At 57.1% G+C, this 15,483-nt stretch overlaps 1 protein-coding gene and 1 non-coding gene across 4 annotated transcripts in view; one reads left to right on the top strand and one right to left on the bottom strand.

The window, feature by feature from the left end:
• The window catches only part of LOC128826928 (uncharacterized), a 303,519-nt gene that overhangs the window by 50,787 nt on the left and 237,249 nt on the right, over positions 1-15,483 (bottom strand). For 2 of the 3 annotated variants that reach the window (XM_054010501.1, XM_054010503.1), the window contains exon 1: positions 1,718-1,847. The exons of the other annotated variant lie outside the window; for it this stretch is intronic. Coding sequence is in view for 1 of the 2 variants with exons in the window: in XM_054010503.1 (XP_053866478.1) it covers positions 1,718-1,735 (18 nt within the window). In the remaining variant the exon portion in view is untranslated. Of the gene's footprint in view, positions 1-1,717; positions 1,848-15,483 lie in introns of those variants that run through there. 3 annotated transcript variants of the gene reach the window in all.
• LOC128827572 (U2 spliceosomal RNA) lies at positions 7,291-7,483 on the top strand. Its single transcript, XR_008443000.1, has one exon. It is a non-coding gene; the product is annotated as a U2 spliceosomal RNA (small nuclear RNA).

Here is a 15,483-nt window from a genome sequence, read left to right as displayed (position 1 = left end):
CCTGTCTCTCCCTTAGGATGACCAAACAGCAAATGTGAAAAATCGGGACGGGGGTGGGGGGTAATAGGAGCCTATGTAAGAAAAAGACCCAAAAATCGGGACTGTCCCTATAAAATCAGGACATCTGGTCACCCTACCCCCCCTGCCTGTCTGTGCAGCGCCCGGGTCAGAAAGAGCCAATTGGGCACATTTGCCTCGGCATATGCAGGCTCCAGGCCGATCCCCAGGAAACTGCCCCAGCAAAGCCCCGCAGCACCGTGCAAATCAGACAATTCCCCTGGGCACGGCCAAGATGCCGCTGGCCAAGGAGACGACGGGCCCCCACTGTCATTGCCAAGGCTGCTAATTCCCCTCAGCCCAGTCGCGGCCTGGCTGGTTAAAACTCCGTCTCGCCGGACGGTGCTTAAAGTGGCTGGAGAACCAGGTCCGGGGGATCCAGCATCCTCCGGGTGCAGCAGCTTTCGTCCAACAGGCCCAGACCTTCCCAGGCATTTCAGTGCCTCACTGCCACTGATTTCCAGGAATGACAGTGGATCAATATTAATAGACCTGGTGATTTCCTTGCTGGCTCTGGGACACCCGCCCCTTGCAGCCCCCCTTTTGCTCCCCACTGTACAAACCGGCTTTAAGCCCCGTCTCTCCCTACTGAGGAACAAATGTAGTATCCGAGCACGATCCCAAAGAGCTTAGAATTCTGGAGACCATCAAAGTGGCTCTGAGTCCTAGAAATGCCTGCCCTGCCACTCGGGTAAAGATGCAACGCAGCCTCCAAAATCCAACGGGGGCTCGGCCACGGATCTCGTTCCCTTGATACCAACAGGTTTTCGGTTTGATGCAGTGCACAAGATTCCCAGCTTCCCAGGCCAGCCATGGACCTGTCAGCGGAGCTGCTGGGTAACACATAACACTAATCCACCTGCCCCGAAATCTGTGTGCGAGAAGAACCTGCCTGGCTCGGAAGGGAGTGAGTGAAAAAAATAACCAGCAAGCGAGCGAGAGAGAAAAGAATGTGAAAGCAGTGAAAGAAATAAAGGGAGAGAAAAAATGGTAGAACACAAAGGAAAGAAAGAGCATGAAAGGTAGAAGGGGAAAAAAGCAAAAGAAAGCAAGAACATGCAAGCTAGAGAAGGAAAGGAACGAAAAAGAATGAATGAACGAACGAGTGCTAGAGAAAGCTAGAATGGGACAGTGACAGAAAGAAGGACAGACTGACCTGTTAAGCAAGGTTGCACCCCAGAATCTCCAAGTTGGGGGCACAGGCCCCCCCATTTCCATCCTGGCCTGAGATCCTTTCTGCCCTGCTTTGGGGGGACCATCCATAGGTGCCCCATGGCACCCCCATGTTCCATGGAGGGGGCGAGCGCCCCATTTCCTCCCTTCGGAACGCAGGCTCTCCCCGATCCTGACCCTCTTCCCGCACGCTCCTGGGAACGGGGGCAGGGGGAGGTATGTGCCTTTGTGGGGCTTTGGCTGAGCAGTGTCGTGGGTGTCTCTCTCTGGGGCGGTTTGGTTTGGGTTATTTAAGCTCAGCGACATCGACCGCCACGAACGGGAAGGAAGAGGAAATTTTTTGTACCAGAAGGAAAGAGCGGAGGGGGGGGGGCGTTTGTGGAGCCGGGGCACGCACCAGAGAGAGGAACTGAACGCAGCCCAGCGTGAGCCCAGCGCCAGCTGGAGCCAAGACACCCGCACCTGGAGGAGCATCTCCAGAACCTACCTTGATGGTGCCGTCCATCGCTGCTCCCGCACGGAGCTCCCCGCCTAGACCTCCATGGACGAGGAGAGGTGGTGCATTGGCAAAGGGGGCCGGATGAGCGAAGCTGTGTGTGTGTGTGTGTGTGTGTGTGTGTGTGTGCGTCTAATTTTGGGAAGTGAAGTCACTAACCGCCGGGGCTGGTTTCCTATTGGTGTGACCGATTTTTGCAAAGCTTTTTTTTTTTGGTCTTCTTCTTCTTTTGGCGCTAGGGCTGGGTGGCTTTCTGTGCTGCTGTTGAAGAGCAGTGGCACAAGGGGCTCGGGGGGGAGAATCGGGGAGCGGGGGGGAAGGGTGCACGGGGGTGTCACAGGGATAAGAATCACATTTAGCCCTTGCATAGCAATGGCGGTGCAACGCCTTTATTATTCAGGACTATTGATCTGTACAACATCAGCACCCAAAGACACCGGGGCAGAATCAAGGCCCCCGTTATGCTGGGGGCTGCGCAGACACAGAGACAGGCACTGCCCCAGCTGAGATCAGGGCCCTGTTGGGCCAGATGCAGCGAGAGACAGCCCTGCCCCAAAGAGTTTACAGGCTCCATGCCCAAAAAGTTGGGAGGAGAAACAGAGGCCCAGTGTCACACAGCAGCACTGAGAATAGAACCCAGGAGTCCTGGCTCCTCCTGCTCTATCAAGTAGCCCCCACTCCCCTCCCAGAGCCTGGATGGAACCCAGGTGTCCTGGCTCCCGAAAAGGGCGGGAGTGGGGTCTAGTGGTTAGAGGAAGGGAAGCTGGGCGTCAGGACTCCTGGGTTCCATTCCCAGCTCTGGGTTAAAGTGGGGTCTGGTACGTTAGCACAGCTGTGGCTGGGAGCCAGGACTCCTGGGTTCTTCCCATCCCCCCCCTTAACCATCTCGCACAGCAGGAGGGGGCTGGGTAGGAAGTGGCGATGGGGTGAAAACTACCAAGAAATGCAAATCCTCGAAGGAGCCTGTGCCAGGAACGGGGTGGTGCAGAAACCTCGTCCCCCTCCCCACCTCTTATCCCCCCTTGACTGGCATTGGATCGTGCCCCCTGGGCTGCCAATCCACCCCCTACAGGTCCCGTGGGGCAGAGAATAGCCACAGCTCAGTGCGGCCCGCCCACACCCCCAATCCGTCCCCTATGGCCCCTGGGGGACAGGGAATAGCTACAGTGCCCGGCCACACCCCCAATCTGTCCCCTGCGGGCTCTGGGGGGCAGAGAATAGACACGGTCCTGGGCACTGCATCCAACTGAAGTGTTAAGTGTCGCAGTGACCCAAGGGGTGTGTATAGGAGGGGGGTGGGTGTGGGTGTGTGGATGGATTTATGCACGTGTTTCTGTATGTCTTGGGTTCTGCAGGGGTTGTGTCTGGATGGGTGTTTGTGTAGCTGTGGGGGGGGGGCAGTTGTGTGTGTGTGTGTGGCTGTGCAAGTGTTTGTGTTCGTTTGGCTGGATTTGTGCATGTTTGCATCTGTTAGCGATTGTGTTAGTGTGACACTGGATTTGTGCAGGTGTTTGTGTATGTTTGCAATCATTTGTGTATGTGCATGCTCTGCTGCCCTCTGCCGGCAGCAGTAACAACCGCTTCTCCATGTGTCACAGCCCCCATACCGTCAACCCCGGTGGCGATTCCACCATCCTACAAGGGCTGGCTGGCCTGATCCTTCCTTCGCCCATCTGTGGAATGTGATGGGGGCTGCAGCTCACCCCCTGTCATGCAGGAGGGCGCAGGTGCTGGGCGCTGGGCTCAGATGCACCTGGAGGGCAGCTCGGGTGGGGCGGGGCTGGGCAGGGCCTGTGGTTTCCGTTCTACGTTGCCTGGTGCTGGGCCATTGCACAATCCCCAGCCACGCCGCACAGTGTACCCCGAGAGGGAGTGGGGGGCCAAGCAGATGATCCAGCACCAGGGGGGAGAGGATAGGTGGTTGGGGGGAGGGAAGGCCTTGGGCTACACTGGGGGAGTGCAGAGCAGGGGCGACAACCCAAAAACCTGCAGCGAAGGGATGGACAGATGGAGGGGGTGGGGTTGGTGGATAGAGGAGACAGCGAGCCTAAAACCTAAAAGAGGAGGGGGGTCTAGTGGTTGGGAGGAGTGCTGGTGGTTGGAATTGCTGGGTTTTATCCCCAGCCCTGGGAAGAGAGTGAGGTCTAGTGTTTGGAGTGGAGGGGGGAGGGGCGAGCCAGGACTCCTGGGTTCTCTCCCTGCTCTGACTCTCTCTTGTGCAATCCCTCGGCAGTTACCCAACCCGCCAGCGTGTGGGAGCGAGGGGGTGGGGCCAGGTTGCGACAGGGCCCAGAGTCCCGTGCCGCCCCTTTGTTACTCAACCAGGGGCAGGGTAGGGGATGGCCTGGGAGACCCGCGAAGAAAGGTTTCAGAGTAGCAGCCGTGTTAGTCTGTATCCGCAAAAAGAACAGGAGTACTTGTGGCACCTTAGAGACTAACAAATTTATTAGAGCATAAGCTTTCGTGGGCTACTGCCCACTTCTTCGGATGCATATAGAGTGGAACATATATTGAGGAGATATATATACACACATACGGCTCTCTGTATGTCGTATGTGAGTGTCGTATGTGAGTGTCTGGGATTGTGTGAGTCCCTTTGTGTGTCAGCTCTCTCTGTGTGTGTATATATATCTCCTCAATATATGTTCCACTCTATATGCATCCGAAGAAGTGGGCAGTAGCTCACGAAAGCTTATGCTCTAATAAATTTGTTAGTCTCTAAAGTGCCACAAGTATTCCCGCTAAGAAAGGTGCTTCTGGTGGGTTTGTGTGTGGGTCACGCTGCCCCCTGCTGGATAGACCGTTCTACATCAGACCCATGGGCGCTTTTAGCCCAGTCTCAGCCCGGGTCAGCCCCTGGGAGCCCATCCCCCTCCGTCGCCACGGCTATGTCTGTTGGTCTCTTGGAAAGGTCCATTCCCATTGGTAGCTGTCCAGTGGCAGTGAGTTCCACGGGCCTCGGCACATGCTGTGCGGGACAGGAGGTCCTTGTGTTGGGAGCAGTGGGAGTGAACTGTGTGTGGTTGTGTCTCTGAGCACGATTGTGAATATTCTGGTGTGTGTGTGGCTGGGAGTGTGATTGTTTCTCTTTGATGGGTGGGCTAATGTGTGTCCCAAGTGTGTCGTATGTGAGTGTCTGGGATTGTGTGAGTCCCTTTGTGTGTCAGCGTGTTACTGGCTGTGTGGATTTGTGTGTGTGGTAGCTGTGGTCTGTGTGTGTGTGTGTGTGACCTGCTGCAGGATACAAAGTCCTGCAAAAGCATTTCCTACCAGTTAGCCCAGCAACACACTGACACTGATACAAACACAGTGTCTCACACGCACACACACAGCAGGGCTCAGCCCCTCCAGCAGGGGGCAGCAGGAACACACACACCTCCCTAGGGCCAGCTTGGATGAGTTCCCATCACGACCCGGCCCGGTGCTGGTGCCCCCACACGGGGGTGGGCAGTGAAGGGAAGGTGCTGATGTGATGGATTTGGAAGGAAGCACTTCAGGAAAATCAGTCAAGGCCCTTAGCCGAGCTGGGACACAGACACAGTTACCCCTGCACCACCCTGGGAGGGGAGTGGGATCTAGTGGTCAGAGCGGGTTGGGGGCTGGGCGCCAGGACCCCTGGGTACTGTGCCTGGCTCTGGGAGCAGAGGGGGGGGATCAAGAGGTTAGAGCAGGGGGACTGGGAGCCAGGACTCCTGGGTTCCAAAATGGCAGCGGTTTTTTCCTGTGTCTCCCTCCCTAGAGATCCCAGCCCAGCCCCCTATAGGAATCTGAGCGGGGTTGCGGGGGCGGGGGGGAGGTTGCCCTGCCACTTCAGAGTCATGATTCGATCCCCTCCCCGCCCCCCACGTCAGAAAGTAGGAGCTCCTCCCCATATGTGGAGGAAGCTAGTGAGTTTCTTGGGGGTCTCTGGCAGAGGTGACAGCACCCACCAGACACCCCCTCCTGGCTGCAAGGAGACCACCCCCCCCGCACCAGAGGCGCCCAGCCAGGGTCTGAAGGTGAGATGGGGCCACAGTGGCAGGAATGGGGCAGAACTGGGGGCTGGCGACACGGGAAAAAAACCACGCTGCTCTGTTAAATATTTCCAAGGTTATCGCTGAATACAGGTTTTGGGAATGACTTGAGGGAAATAGTTTGTTTCCAAACAGACTCCATATACCAACCAATGGTGCTAATACGCTCCCCCTGCGCCCCTCCCCCATCACCCCAGTATCTGAGCATCTTCCTAATCCGCAGGGTAGTTCCCCTCCCAGGCTCGGGCGAGAGTGGGAAGCGCCGCCAGCCCCATGTCCCGGCCGGGAGAACTGAGGCCCAGAGAGACTGAGTGATGTGCCCGAGGGCACCCGGGAACGGGAGGCTGGGCCCGGATTCCTTTTCTTAAGGAAGTTTCTGCCCTCCCGCCTCCCCGGTCCTGCCTGCTCCTGGGTCGCTGGGTGGTGCAGGGGCAGGGGCCTGGGGGGAAGGGGCGGTGCGAGGCCGGGGTCTGGGGAGAAGGGGCAGTGTGGTGGTGGGGACTCCGACTCGGGGAAAGGCGGCGCGGGGGGGTGGAAGCTCGGGGAGAAAGGGCAACGTGAGGGCGGGGCCTTGGGGAGAAGGGGCGGTGCGAGGGCGGGGCCTCATGCAAAGGGGCGGTGCAGGGGTGGGGATTAGGGGGCAGGGGCAGCGCAGGGGCAGGGTCTCGGAGGAAATGCAGCGTGGCCGTGGGGACTCGGGGAAAGAAGCGGCGCGAGGGCGGAGCCTTGGGGAAAGGGCTGGTGCGGGGGCGGGGCCTCGGGGGAAGGGGCGGTGCAGGGGCGGGCCCTAGAGGGGAGGGGCAATCCGGGAGCAGGGATGGGGGGAAGGGGCGAGTGAGGGCGGGGGATTGGGGAAAAGGGACGGGGTGGGGGCGGAGTCTTGGGGGAAGGGCTGGTGTGGGGACGGGGCCTTGGGGGAAGGGGCGGAGCGGGGGCGGGGCCTGCAGGTGAAGGCGAAGCGTGAGGGAGGGGGCTCGGAGGAAGGGGGGCGGCCACGTTCCGGTGCTGGTGGCCCCCCCCACACTTTTAAGGACCGGAAATTCCCTCGCCCCTGCACACCCCCCGCCCCCAGAAAACTCCCCTTGATCCCCAGCCCGGCTCTCGCTGCCCGGCTCCCTGCGCTGAGCGCAGCAGCGGGGGGAGTGCAGGGCAGGGACGGGGCGGGCCGGGGGCTGGAGCAGTGGCGGAGGGACGCGCCCCGACGGGCTGGTTCCGAGAGCGGGGCTCCGGCAGCACGTGGCGCACAGCGTCTGTTGCAGGCAGGGAGAGCAGCAGACAGCGAGGGGAGGTGTCACACGTCAGTGGGCGGGGTTATGCAGATCAGCAATGTCTGGCGGCAACACAGAGCAGCGGGCTGAGCCCAAGGAAGCGGGCGGAGAGAATTCTCTGTGTGGGAGCAGAATTCGGTGTGGAGAGTTGGTGCTTTGAGTGAGTGTATCGGAGTCACTTCGGGGCAGCGATTGCCACTTAGCTAGGAAGGTATGAAAGTTAGTCCTATTGATATAGAAAGCACTGGGAGCGCGAGGGGAGCGCGCTGTTCCGAGGAAAGGTATCGCTTCTCGGCTCTCTGAGCTGTGGTCCAAGTGTAGTATCTGTTCTTATCAGTTTAATATCTGATATGTTCTCAATGTGAGAACTTTATATTAAACGGATTTTTGGAACAGGGAGATGGAATAGGAGCTTGCTCCTTCCACTCCATGCATCAGCCTGGTATTGCAGTACTTCCAGGTGTGGTGCGCCTCCCTCCGGGGAGAACATGGTTATTGAAAAAAATAGAAAAAAAAATCTTTTGTGATCTATTGGTGCTCAAACTGTTTGACTGTTTTGTATGTTTTTTTTTTTGATGGGGGTTTACCTACTTGAGCAGCTGCTTTTTTTCATTTCTATTCTACTCTTTCATAAAATTTTGAAAAGATTGGCTTTCTCATGTTATGGAAGTGGGGTCTTTGGGTCACTGTCTCTCAGTAGTGTTACCCCCCCCCCCATAGGAGAGAACTGTTCCATTCTTTTCTCCTTGTGAAAATATTTCTGTTGTTATGCAGGGAGCAGGATGAGATCACATGGAGGAGAGAGGACTGTTCTAGGAGCTCCAGTATGGAACCAGTCCAGATCCAAGCAAAACAAGTGGTAAAACTCCCACTGACTTCAATAATACAAGATCAAGCCCTTAGAAGAGGACTGAGAGTCCCAGGAAGGATGCCGGGGGTTGGACTAGATGACCTCTGATTTGCAGTCACAGTTCTCTCTTCTAAGGGCTTGATCTTGAGGACTGTGAGTCAGCACTGCAAATGTTGCCAGCAAAGGACTTCCCAAGAACGATGGCTTGCACGCAGGCAGGTTTCAGAGCAGCAGCCGTGTTAGTCTGTATCCGCAAAAAGAACAGGAGTCCTTGTGGCACCTTAGAGACTAACAAATGTATTAGAGCATAAGCTTTCGTGGGCTACTGCCCATTTCTTAGTGTGCAAGCGCAGAGTTCCCGAGGTGACTGAGGGACATGGGGGGGGAGTGGTCGATGGGTGCAGCTGCTGCTGGGCGGTGTGGGAGTCGCTTGTTGGCTGGGGCAACAGGAGCGTGGGGGGGGTCCCTAGCTGCTGGGGCAGTAGTGGAGTGGTTGCGAGGTCTCCCGGCGGCTGAAGTGGCTGATGGACTGCGTAGGGATCGTTCGGCAGCTGGAGCGTCGAGTGGCGGGTGGGCGATTCTCTCGGACTCTGTGGCAGCTGGTAGGCGGCGGGCCGGGGTCTCATCTGCTGGGGCGCATCAGGGAGCTCCACGGACGTTGTGTGCATTGGTGGCTGGAGCACAGGGTGGGAAGCCCCCGGCCGCTCGGGCGGTGGCGGCCGGGGCAGGTGGTGGGGGTCCCCTGGCTGCATAGGCTGCAGCGGCACGGTGCAGGAGACCCCCAGGGGCTCAGGCAGCGATGGTTGGGGCAGGTGGTGCGGCTCCCCATGGCGGTCGAGCAGCAGCGGCTGGGGAGCGGGGCTGGGGTTGCCCGGCGTCCCGAGGGGCGGCGGCGGCTGGAGCACACCACGGGGCTCCCCAGGCTGCTCGGGGAGAGGCAGCCGGAGCATGGGTCCCCCGGCAGCGGCGGCCGGAGCGTGCCACGTGGATCTCTGGGCTGCCTGGGGGACAGCGGCCAGGGCGCGGGGCAGGGGTCCCCCGGCGTCCCGGGTGGCGGCCAGGGCACGCCGCAGGGCTCCCCGGACTGCTCGGTCAGTGGCAGCCGGGGAGCGGGGCAGGGGTCCCAGAGTGACCCGGGCGGCAGCGGCTGCGGCGCGCCACGGGTCCGCTCGGGCCAGAGCGGCCAAGGAGCAGGGCAGGGGTCTCTCAACAGCCCCGGCAGCGGCAGCCAAAGTGCGCCGCGGGGCTCTCCTAGCTGCCCGGGGGGCAGCGGCCAAGGCGCGGGGCAGGGGTCACCTGGAGTCCTGGGCGGTGGCAGCACACCGCAGGGCTCCCTGAGCACGCCACATGGCTCCCCGGACTGCTCGGGAAGCGGCAGCCGGGGAGCGGGGCAGGGGTCCCACGCCAGCCCGGGCAGGGACGGCGGCGGGCAGGGAGTGGGGCAGGGGTCCCATGGTGGCCCCAGCAGCGCCGGCCAGGGCGCGCCACGTGGCTCCCTGGGCTGCCCAGGGAGCGGCGGTCCAGACGCGGGGCAGGGGTCCCATGGCGTCCCGGGCGGCGGCGGCTGGAGCTCGCCGCATGGCTCCCCGGACTGCTCAGGAAGCGGCAGCCGGGGAGCGGAGCTGAGGTCGCTCGACGTCCCAGGCGGCGGCGGCGGCTTGGACACGCCGCAGGGGTCCCCAGTCCGCACATGGGGCAGCGGCTGGGACGCAGGGCAGGGGTCCCCCGGCGGCATGGGCGGTGGGGGGGCTGTGGGAGAGTCTCCACGTGCGGGTAAGTCCTGGGGTTCTCTGGGGCACTTACCCGGCATCCGGAGCAGCAGCTGGGCGCCGGAGGGTTTCCCAGGCGGCTGGGATCCAAGGAAGCAGTCCCCTGGCGGGAGGAGCAGCAGCTGGGCAGCGGGGTTCTCCGGCGGCCGGTCCGTGATAGCCGCATGGTGTGGCGGGCACCCTGCAGCTGGCCATCTGCGAGGGGCTTCCCTGGCGGCAGAAGTACGGCAGGGCAGGCTCCAGGTGGTTGCAGCTGCTGGTCGGCCGGAGAGTCTACCGGCGGCAGGACCACGGCGGGGTGACCTCGCTGTGGCTGAGGAGCGGGGTGGATGTTCCTCCTCTCCCTGATGTCCCTGCAGGCTGGTCTCAGGATACGGGAGCTTCCTGTGGTAGCATCTGGGGGGTCTTTCCCCCACTCCCTCTTTTCCTCTGCAGCTGGTGACTTGCTGTGGCTTGGAGACCCCTGGGGTCTTTCTCGGGAAGCGCCCTGAGGACCACTCTCGGTAGAGTTGGCAGTGGCGGGGCCCGGTGGCATGCTGGAGTAGAGGCCAGCAGTTTGGGCTGAGTTTTAGGAGTAGTAGGATTCATTCCCACTGCTTGTGCTTAGTGTAGCAGATATAGTGCTATATAGATTAAGGTAGCGGCTTAATCGTATAGAATCGTATAGGAGGTACGCTAAGTGCTGCATTAGGGGGGCTGTGTTGGTGAGTATCTGAGTGTCTGCTGCTGGGACAGTTGGTCAGTTTGACCGTGTGCTTGATTGCTTGCTTGCTTGTTTGAAAAGTGTGAATTGGGAGTGCTTTGTTCCAGCTGGGCCTTGAGTGGGCCTGACTGGTATATAAGGGCAGTCAGCAGCGAACCAGCTGAGCGGCGAACAGCAGAGGCTAACAGCGGGAGTTTGACTGGGAGCTCGCTTGGGGAGAGCTCACTGAGGCTTTCATCTGCAGGTTTCTCCGAGTAGTTCCTGCAACAGTTGAGGAAGCTCTTAAGAGGACGGTGATATGGAAGGTGAGCGATCAGCTGTTGTAACCTGCACAGGTTGTGCCATGTTTGTCTTTCTTCCACAGGACAGAAGCGACTTTGTCTGTACAAAGTGCAAGCTGGTCTCCATATTGGAAGAGAAGGTTCGAGGGCTGGAGAAACGAGTGTCGACTCTGCGTTGCATAAGGGAAAATGAAGATTTCCTGGACAGACGTCAGGAGATGCTTCTACGGCCACAATGTTCTGAAGATTCAGAGCAGGCGCAGCAGGGACAGAAGGATTGTGAGGAGGTTTGGCAGCATGTGACCTCCAGAAGAAGAAAGAGGAGCGTCCATGCACCAGCAATGGAGATACAGGTGAGCAATCGTTTCCATGTTCTCTCTACAGGTACTAATGCGGAGAGTGGACTAGATGACCCATCTGAGGGAAGGGAGCAGAAGGAGACTCCACCGATTGGAAGGCAAAAGATGCACTGTCCTAGGGATGGGGGTTCCACGACCACCACTCCCAAGAGGAGGAGGAGGGTGGTGGTGGTCGGGGACTCCCTCCTCAGGGGGACTGAGTCATCTATCTGCCGCCCCGACCGGGAAAACCGAGAAGTCTGCTGCTTGCCAGGAGCTAAGATACACGATGTGACGGAGAGACTGCCGAGACTCATCAAGCCCTCGGATCGCTACCCCTTCCTGCTTCTCCACGTGGGCACCAATGATAGTTCCAAGAATAAGAAGAACAGGAGTACTTGTGGCACCTTAGAGACTAACAAATTTATTAGAGCATAAGCTTTCGTGGACTACAGCCCACTTCTTCGGATGCATATAGAATGGAACATATATGTTCCATTCTATATGCATCCGAAGAAGTGGGCTGTAGTCCACGAAAGCTTATGCTCTAATAAATTTGTTAGTCTCTAAGGTGCCACAAGTACTCCTGTTCTTCTTTTTGCGGATACAGACTAACACGGCTGTTACTCTGAAAGTTCCAAGAATGACCTTGAGCGGATCACTGCAGACTATGTGGCTCTGGGAAGAAGGATAAAGGAGTTTGAGGCACAAGTGGTGTTCTTGTCCATCCTCCCTGTGCAAGGAAAAGGCCGGGGTAGAGACCGTCGAATCGTGGAAGTCAACGAATGGCTATGCAGGTGGTGTCGGAGAGAAGGCTTTGGATTCTTCGACCATGGGATGGTGTTCCAAGAAGAAGGAGTACTAGGCAGAGACGGGCTCCACCTAACGAAGAGAGGGAAGAGCATCTTCGCCAGCAGGCTGGCTAACCTAGTGAGGAGGGCTTTAAACTAGGTTCACCGGGGGAAGGAGACCAAAGCCCTGAGGTAAGTGGGGAAATGGGATCCTGGGAGGAAGCACAAGCAGGAGAGCGCAAGAGGGGAGGACTCCTGTCTCATGCTGAGAAAGAGGGACGATCGATGAGTTATCTTAAGTGCCTATACACAAATGCAAGAAGCCTGGGAAACAAGCAGGGAGAACTAGAAGTCCTGGCACAGTCAGGGAACTATGATGCGATTGGAATAACAGAGACTTGGTGGGATGACTCACATGACTGGAGTACTGTCATGGATGGATATAAACTGTTCAGGAAGGACAGGCAGGGCAGAAAAGGTGGGGGAGTTGCGTTGTATGTAAGAGAGGAGTATGACTGCTCAGAGCTCCGGTATGAAACTGCAGAAAAACCTGAGAGTCTCTGGATAAAGTTGAGAAGTGTGAGCAACAAGGGTGATGTCGTGGTTGGAGTCTGCTATAGACCACCAGACCAGGGGGATGAGGTGGACAAAGCTTTCTTCTGGCAACTAGCAGAAGTTGCTAGATCGCAGGCCCTGGTTCTCATGGGAGACTTTAATAACCCTGATATCTGCTGGGAGAGCAATACAGCGGTGCACAGGCAATCCAGGAAATTTTTGGAAAGTGTAGGGGACAATTTCCTGGTGCAAGTGCTGGAGGAACCAACTAGGGGCAGAGCTTTTCTTGACCTGCTACTCACAAACAGGGAAGAACTAGTAGGGGAAGCAAAAGTGGATGGGAACCTGGGAGGCAGTGACCATGAGAAGGTCGAGTTCAGGATCCTGACACAAGGAAGAAAGGAGAGCAGCAGAATACGGACCCTGGACTTCAGAAAAGCAGACTTTGACTCCCTCAGGGAACAGATGGGCAGGATCCCCTGGGAGAATAACATGAAGGGCAAAGGGGTCCAGGAGAGCTGGCTGTATTTTAAAGAATCCTTATTGAGGTTGCAGGAACAAACCATCCCGATGTGTAGAAAGAATAGTAAATATGGCAGGAGACCAGCTTGGCTAAACAGTGAAATCCTTGCTGATCTTAAACGCAAAAAAGAAGCTTACAAGAAGTGGAAGATTGGACAAATGACCAGGGAGGAGTATAAAAATATTGCTCAGGCGTGCAGGAGTGAAATCAGGAAGGCCAAATCACACTTGGAGTTGCAGTTAGCAAGAGATGTTAAGAGTAACAAGAAGGGTTTCTTCAGGTATGTTAGCAACAAGAAGAAAGTCAAGGAAAGTGTGGGCCCCTTACTGAATGAGGGAGGCAACCTAGTGACCGAGGATGTGGAAAAAGCTAATGTACTCAATGATTTTTTTGCCTCTGTCTTCACGCACAAGGTCAGCTCCCAGATTGCTGCACTGGGCAGTACAGCATGGGGAGAAGGTGACCAGCCCTCTGTGGAGAAAGAAGTGGTTCGGGACTATTTAGAAAAACTGGACGTGCACAAGTCCATGGGGCCGGATGCGCTGCATCCAAGGGTGCTAAAGAAGTTAGCGGATGTGATTGCACAGCCATTAGCCATTATTTTTGAAAACTCATGGCGATCGGGGGAGGTCCCAGATGACTGGAAAAAGGCTAATGTAGTGCCCATCTTTAAAAAAGGGAAGAAGGAGGATCCGGGGAACTACAGGCCAGTCAGCCTCACCTCAGTCCCTGGAAAAATCATGGAGCAGGTCCTCAAGGAATCAATTATGAAACATTTAGAGGAGAGGAAAGTGATCAGGAGCAGTCAGCATGGATTCACGAAGGGGAAGTCGTGCCTGACAAACCTAATTGCCTTCTATGATGAGATAACTGGCTCTGTGGATGAGGGGAAAGCAGTGGATGTGTTATTCCTTGACTTTAGCAAAGCTTTTGATACGGTCTCCCACAGTATTCTTGCCACCAAGTTAAAGAAGTATGGGCTGGATGAATGTACTGTAAGGTGGATAGAAAGCTGGCTAGATCGTCGGGCTCAACGGGTAGCGATCAATGGCTCCATGTCTAGTTGGCAGCCAGTTTCAAGCGGAGTGCCCCAAGGGTCGGTCCTGGGGCCGGTTTTGTTTAATATCTTTATTAATGATCTGGAGGATGGTGTGGACTGCACTCTCAGCAAGTTTGCAGATGACACTAAACTAGGAGGCATGGTAGATACACTAGAGGGTAGGGATCGGATACAGAGGGACCTAGACAAATTAGAGGATTGGGCCGAAAAAAACCTGATGAGGTTCAACAAGGACAAGTGCAGAGTCCTGCACTTAGGACGGAAGAATCCCATGCACTGCTACAGACTAGGGACCGAATGGCTAGGTGGCAGTTCTGCAGAAAAGGACCTAGGGGTCACAGTGGACGAGAAGCTGGATATGAGTCAACAGTGTGCTCTTGTTGCCAAGAAGGCTAACGGCATTTTGGGCTGTATAAGTAGGGGCATTGCCAGCAGATCGAGGAACGTGATCGTTCCCCTTTATTCGACATTGGTGAGGCCTCATCTGGAATACTGTGTCCAGTTTTGGGCCCCACACTACAAGAAGGATGTGGAAGAATTGGAAAGAGTCCAGCGGAGGGCAACAAAAATGATTAGGGGTCTGGAGCACATGACTTATGAGGAGAGGCTGAGGGAACTGGGATTGTTTAGTCTCCAGAAGAGAATAATGAGGGGGGATTTGATAGCAGCCTTCAACTACCTGAAGGGGGGTTCCAAAGAGGATGGAGCTCGGCTGTTCTCAGTGGTGGCAGATGACAGAACAAGGAGCAATGGTCTCAAGTTGCAGTGGGGGAGGTCCAGGTTGGATATCAGGAAAAACTATTTCACTAGGAGAGTGGTGAAACACTGGAATGCGTTACATAGGGAGGTGATGGAGTCTCCTTCCTTGGAGGTTTTTAAGGCCTGGCTTGACAAAGCCCTGGCTGGGATGATTTAGCTGAGAATTGGTCCTGCTTTGAGCAGGGGGTTGGACTAGATGACCTCTTGAGGTCCCTTCCAACCCTGATATTCTATGATTCTATGAATAAATGAGGATTAAACTGATAAAAATCAAGATTTAAATTTTATTAGAGAATAATAACGCTCGATGCGTTGCCTGCACTGCTCCATCACCAGCTGGATCCGCGGCCCCAGGGCTCTGGCCTGCTCCCGGTCGTGGTCCCGCAGGGCCTGCACCAGGGCTGGGGGAAGAGACGTCAGTGAGGCCTGGAGGAGTTATGGCTTTGGGGGGCGGGGGGAGGGGTGTGCTGAGCTGCTGGGTGGATGCCATGGTCCTGCCGCCCCTCAGGCCGGCTCGTGCCCCTTGCAGACCCTGGGAAGGGTCCTCAGGCGGGGGGGGGGCGTCCCCCTGTCCGTCTGGAGCCATGGAGGGGATCTCACCTTGTGCGTCGGTCCCTGGGGAGCCCTGGCGCTGCTGCAGACTGGCCAGCGCCTGGCTCTTGTAGCCCAGCTGGGCACGCAGGGCCAGCAGCTCCTTCTTCAGCTCAGCCATGTGGGGCAGGAGGTGCTCCAGGGCCTGGGGCAGAGACAGACAGAGACGGGGGGTGAGGGGAGACAGGGCCTTCCCCCTCCCGCCCAAGATCACTCCCCATGGGGCTCTAGAGAGGTTTAATGCAGAATAAACTAG

Source organism: Malaclemys terrapin, chromosome 21 (assembly GCF_027887155.1).
Source record: "Malaclemys terrapin pileata isolate rMalTer1 chromosome 21, rMalTer1.hap1, whole genome shotgun sequence".
Taxonomy (NCBI): domain Eukaryota; kingdom Metazoa; phylum Chordata; order Testudines; family Emydidae; genus Malaclemys; species Malaclemys terrapin.
The sequence above is the reverse complement of the archived record's forward strand: the minus strand, read 5'-3'. Positions and strand labels throughout refer to the sequence as shown.